A 4,911-nucleotide genomic window follows, 5' to 3' on the forward strand; every position below is an offset into this window, starting at 1 on the left:
CCTCCGGGCCAACAGCCACGCTGCGATCCCTTTCTTCCACTCCCTTTTGGGATTTAGGACAGACACACACACACGTGTGCCTGGCGTGATTTTCAAGCTGCCGGGCCCAGGACTCAGCATTTGCATGTGCGAGTCCAACTCCTTAACCGCTATGCCACCTGCTGGCCCCAAGAAGCTACATTTGTAGAAATGAAAATAAAAGGTAAGAGAAAGTAAGACCAGGCCTAAGTTTCTTGTTTTGTTTTAATAAGCCAGCAGGCACGTGTGCTCACTGGAGAGGCGGGGGGGTGAGGAAGCACCCCATGGAGGACGCTCGGGCTGTCCCCATCTCTCGCTCCCGTCGGGATCTTACACACACGCAACGCACATGCAGGTGCCAGGCGTGTTCCTCAAGCTGCCAGGTCTGCGCCTAACTGCACGGTGGCCCTGTGGGGTCCAGCCACTAGCCCCCGGCCCCGCTGGCCCCTGAGCTTTCTGCCATCGCTCCCCGGTACTGCTGGCAGAACTTCCGCTCTACTCAGAAAAGACAGAAACTTCACCTGCTCCCGACCCTGGGGGGTGCTCTACGGAGGGATTCAGAGACTGGGCAGGCTTTGCTGTCCCAGCAGGAGGGCTCAGCTTCCCTGCCACCAAGGCCCCTCAGGACACAGGGCGTCGTGGCCCCAGCTGCCCAGGGCTGTCTGGGGAAAGCTCCCAGGTGGGATTGGGGGCAGGGCCCCTCTCATCGCCCTCTGCAACCCTGCCCGCTGGAGTCTTGGGCCCCTAACCCCCATCAGAAAGCAGAGCCCATTCTAGAACAACGTCTCAAACGCCCAGAGACGAGAAGCAGCAGGGTCGATGCTCGGAGCTCGCGGGGGGACAGTCACGGAAGAATAGCTGGCCCTGGTAGCCAACGGGCCTCCTGGCTTTCAGACCGACAGCCACACATGGTCTTGCAAGCGCAGACACACACGGCCACCGCACTGTTTAAATGCCAGAAGGAAGGCACGTGTGCATGGAGGCGGGAGGAGAGAAGGCGCCCTCTGTGAGGCCCGGTTCCGTCTCAATCCCCTCTCCTCGACACTCCGACCATCGGATCCTGGGCACGCACGCACACTGAGCGTTTAGCAAACTGCTGGAGCCGGCACTGGAGCCCTGGTCAGCGTGTGGTTTGGTCTGCAGAGACTATCCCGAGCTTCGGGGCTGGCCCTGTGGCACACTCTGAAACCTGGCCACAGGGCAGCTCCCTTAAGGGAGCCTCCAAGCTGCCTGGTGCCCTCGGGGTGAGACGTGGACCCCTCCAGGGGACCTGTGGGACACTGGGGCTGTCCGCTGTGCTTGCTCACAGGTCCCACACTCCCTGCCGTCTCTTCTCTGCAGTGCAGGGACAGCAGAGGCCCGAGCACCCCTGGGCTTCAGCATGGAGACCTCGGTCCTCTCCGCTCCTCCCGGCCCTGACACCGAGCACGGGCCTGGCCCCTTAGAGGGGGCAAATGACACACCCTGGCCACGGAGAGCCAGCTGAGCCCGGAGCCCTGAGCGGGTGGCGCGTGGCCACCCGCGCACCCACCTTCTCCCCGGTCATGGCGAAGGGCGCGTTGAACCACTGCTCGAAGGTGCTGCAGCTCTTGAAGATGGTGGGCAGCAGGAAGTTGAGCAGCGCCCAGAGCTCGGGCAGCTTGTTCTGCAGCGGCGTGCCGGTGAGCAGCAGGCGGCGCGGGGCCACGTAGTGCGTGTTGAGCACCTGTGTCAGCTTGCAGTGGTGGTTCTTCATGCGGTGGCCCTCGTCCACGATCATGTACTTCCAGCGGATCTGCGGGCCAGGGGCGAGGCGTCAGGGTGGTGGGCGGGGCTGCCCGGCCCGGGGGCGCCTCCCACTGGAGACCCCTCAGTCCCCGCAGCCGGGAGGGGTCTGACCAGAGGCTGTGGGGCAGGGGCACATGGCAGGATGCCTTCCCCGACCGAAGACCGGGTCCCCGAGATAGAGCCCTATGGTAGGGACGGGGAGCCGGATGGAGACACGCCTGCGACAGTGTCAGAGAAGCCAGGCTGGCTCTAGAAATGGAAAACGCTAATGTGAGAAGACTCCACAAACTCCACAGAAAGATGACGGTGACACAGGAGTTTACTCTCACACAGGGACACTCTCCCCTGTTCTCCTCCCTGTCGGGCCCTGGGCCAGACACTTGCACGCTCCCACCGGGTCCAGGATTTGAACCACAAAGTAGACCAAGTGGGATCTGGCTCCCTTAGCCACAGGGGTCCCAACTCTGCAGAGTTTTTGATCCCCTCCCACGAACCCTCTGAGGACTCCTCGTACGCAACACTGGAAACCACCCGCCCGTCCAGGGATAACGCAGATCTGAGGGTCGCCGACGTGGGGTGGGGCTGGGGGGACAGGTACATTTCCAGTGGCCCACTGTGTCTGTGAGGGCAGGTGAGCGGCACTGGTGGGTTCCCAGGGTGAGCTCTGTGGTCCCAGGAGCCCCACAGCCTGTGGGTGACTCCGAGCAGGATAGATGTGGGCCAGTGAGTGTGAGTCCATATTCCACCCCTGGGTGGCCATGACGGGGACCATGCAGGCCCCTGGGGACATCAGGCTCCCAGTATGCCAGGGCCGTGCAGGTCAGGACTAAGACACGGCAGAAACCTCCCATGAGGCGTGGCGCTGAGCCGGGCCACCATCAGGCGGGCAGGACTGACTCTCAGGAGTGGGTGGGCTGCTCTGTACAGGGGCAGGAGGGGCGACCCGCCGGGGCACATACATTGTGGCCTGGACACCCAGTTCCCTAGCTGTCACCGCAGGGAGGTCAGGAAAGCACCCGGTATGGTAGTTCCGACCCAGAGCTGAGGGGTAACGGCTGAGCACCTGCACCCAGGTCCAAAGCCCTGCCCTCTGGCCCGCACTGCACTGGGCTGGCAGCGAGGCCAGACTCTCCACCTCTCCCCTGGCCCGCCTGCAGAGCAGGAAAATGAGCCTGGAGTCTTCTACCGGCCGGGGACCTGTCTATTTCACATACGAGCCCTGCACTGGGAGGACGGCCCTGGCCGGTCCCCCCCCCCACCTCTCTCTCACACACGTACACGTACACACGTGCAGAGGGAGATGGGGAACTGCTGGGGAGGCCCTGGAGAAGAAGGGCAACAGGGCACAGGCACGCCGGCCGAGCGGCAGCCCCGCAGCGCCCCCTGCAGCCCGAGCCGCGCAGGCGCACTACCTTGGCGAGGATGTGCTTGTCCTTGATGATGTACTCGTAGGTGGTGAGCAGCACGTTGAACTTCCCGCTCCGGAGCTGCGGCACGAACGCCCGTCTGGCCGCTGGCGAGCCCTGCGGGGACGGACCGGGCACTCAGCCCTCGGGGCCGGGGTGGCCGCGTGGCACTGGTGGCTGCCCCACGGCAGCGCTCCTGACCAGGGCGGAGGGCTGGTCCTGGACAGAGGGTCCGCCCCACGGAGCAGGAGGGGAACAAGAGGACCACAGCGCCCCTGGAAGCCGTGTGGCCGCTCACCCCCCACCAGTGCTGGTGGCTGCTCGGTGCCCTCACCTGGCCCCATGTCGTGCTGGAAACCAGAGCCCCCTTAACACCCCTGCCGAGTGCTGGCCACAGACCACAGATCTCCTCCCCGACTGCCAGTCTGCCCCGTCCCTGCCCAGGTCCAAACCCGGGAGCAGGTGACCGGGGCCCCGTCTGTGGAGCTGGCTCTGCCTTCAGGCTCACACTGGGCTCCAGCCAGCAGGGGTACGTCCAGCCCCGCCCCACCCCGGTCAGCAGGGGTACGTCCACCCCCGGCCCACCCGGCTCTCCCTGTCTGGTCCCCTCAGCCTGGCCTCCTTCTTCCTGTCCTGGGCTGAGCGCCTCATGACGGGGTAAAATGCCGGGGCCTGAAATGCCAGCAGCCAGGGACATGACAGGCTGTCCTGTCACTTGCTGGGTGCGTGGGAATGACCCCTCCCTCAGTCTCCCCACCAGGCCTGCCAGCCCAAGGACAGCCCCCATGAAACAGGGTGCCTGTGAGACCCATGAACAGGTCTCCCTGATGCACGGAGGCCCGTGGCGTGCGTTCATTAAGTCCCCGGGCAACAAGAAGTTCGGAAAGGAAGCTCAGAGGACAAGGGATGCTTTGGGTGAACACACGAATGTGCAACCAATGGAGAAGAAAACGGGTAAAAGCAGGCATTTTCCCTCGGAGTGAAGGAGTGAGCTCGAACCCACAGCAATACTCGGGCCTCGCGCACGTAGAACGAGCGATCGCACAGAGTACCCACCCTCACAGCGGGCGGCGCTCCCTCCTGTCACTCACTGCCTCCCGCCCCCCGGCCGCCCCGCCTGGTTGTGGGCTGCGACATACCTTGTAGGACACCTTCACCACGGAGGGGGCCCACTTGTCGAACTCGTACGCCCAGTTGGACAGCGTCCTGACGGGACAAGGAGGGGACAGTCACATTCCAATCTGCCTGAGCACCTCACGGCTCCGTGCCACCATGGAAGGGGGGCACTGGCTCCAAGGAGGACTGCTGGCAGAGTGGGAAGAACCAGGCGCCTGGGAGACCAGGCCTGCCACTAAGAGGGGGTGGCAGATCCCAGAGAAGACGCTGCATGGTGGGCAGGAAAGCACAGCCGCAGGGCCGGCAGGTGGCGTGGTGGTTAAAGACACTGGACTTCCACATGGCTGATCACGGTTCAAGTCCCGGACATGGCGGCTTGCTTTTTTCAATCCCCCCTCCTTTTCAATTAAAATCTTGCACTCTTTTCAATTAAAATGATGATGATGATTATGATAAATAAATTTTTTTTTTAATTTTTAAAAAAGGAAACCACAGCCCCAGTGCCAAGGGGCAGGTGTGGAACATGCCGGCCGCCCTGCAGTGCACACCGGGGCGTGCGACAAACACACAGAACAACAATGGCAGCCCCCGGGCAGGGAGAGGG

The 4,911-nt window shown here is 63.2% G+C and overlaps 1 protein-coding gene across 1 annotated transcript in view; it reads right to left on the reverse strand.

The window, feature by feature from the left end:
* Nucleotides 1–4,911, reverse strand: part of SMARCA4 (SWI/SNF related BAF chromatin remodeling complex subunit ATPase 4) — a gene marked incomplete in the record, with an annotated part of 97,591 nt that overhangs the window by 59,230 nt on the left and 33,450 nt on the right. The window contains 3 exon segments of the mRNA XM_027765557.1: nt 1,550–1,792; nt 3,198–3,308; nt 4,331–4,397. Of these exon segments, the coding sequence (XP_027621358.1) occupies nt 1,550–1,792; nt 3,198–3,308; nt 4,331–4,397 (421 nt within the window).

The sequence above is a fragment of the Tupaia chinensis genome, unplaced genomic scaffold (assembly GCF_000334495.1).
Source record: "Tupaia chinensis unplaced genomic scaffold, TupChi_1.0 Scaffold138665_1, whole genome shotgun sequence".
Taxonomy (NCBI): domain Eukaryota; kingdom Metazoa; phylum Chordata; class Mammalia; order Scandentia; family Tupaiidae; genus Tupaia; species Tupaia belangeri.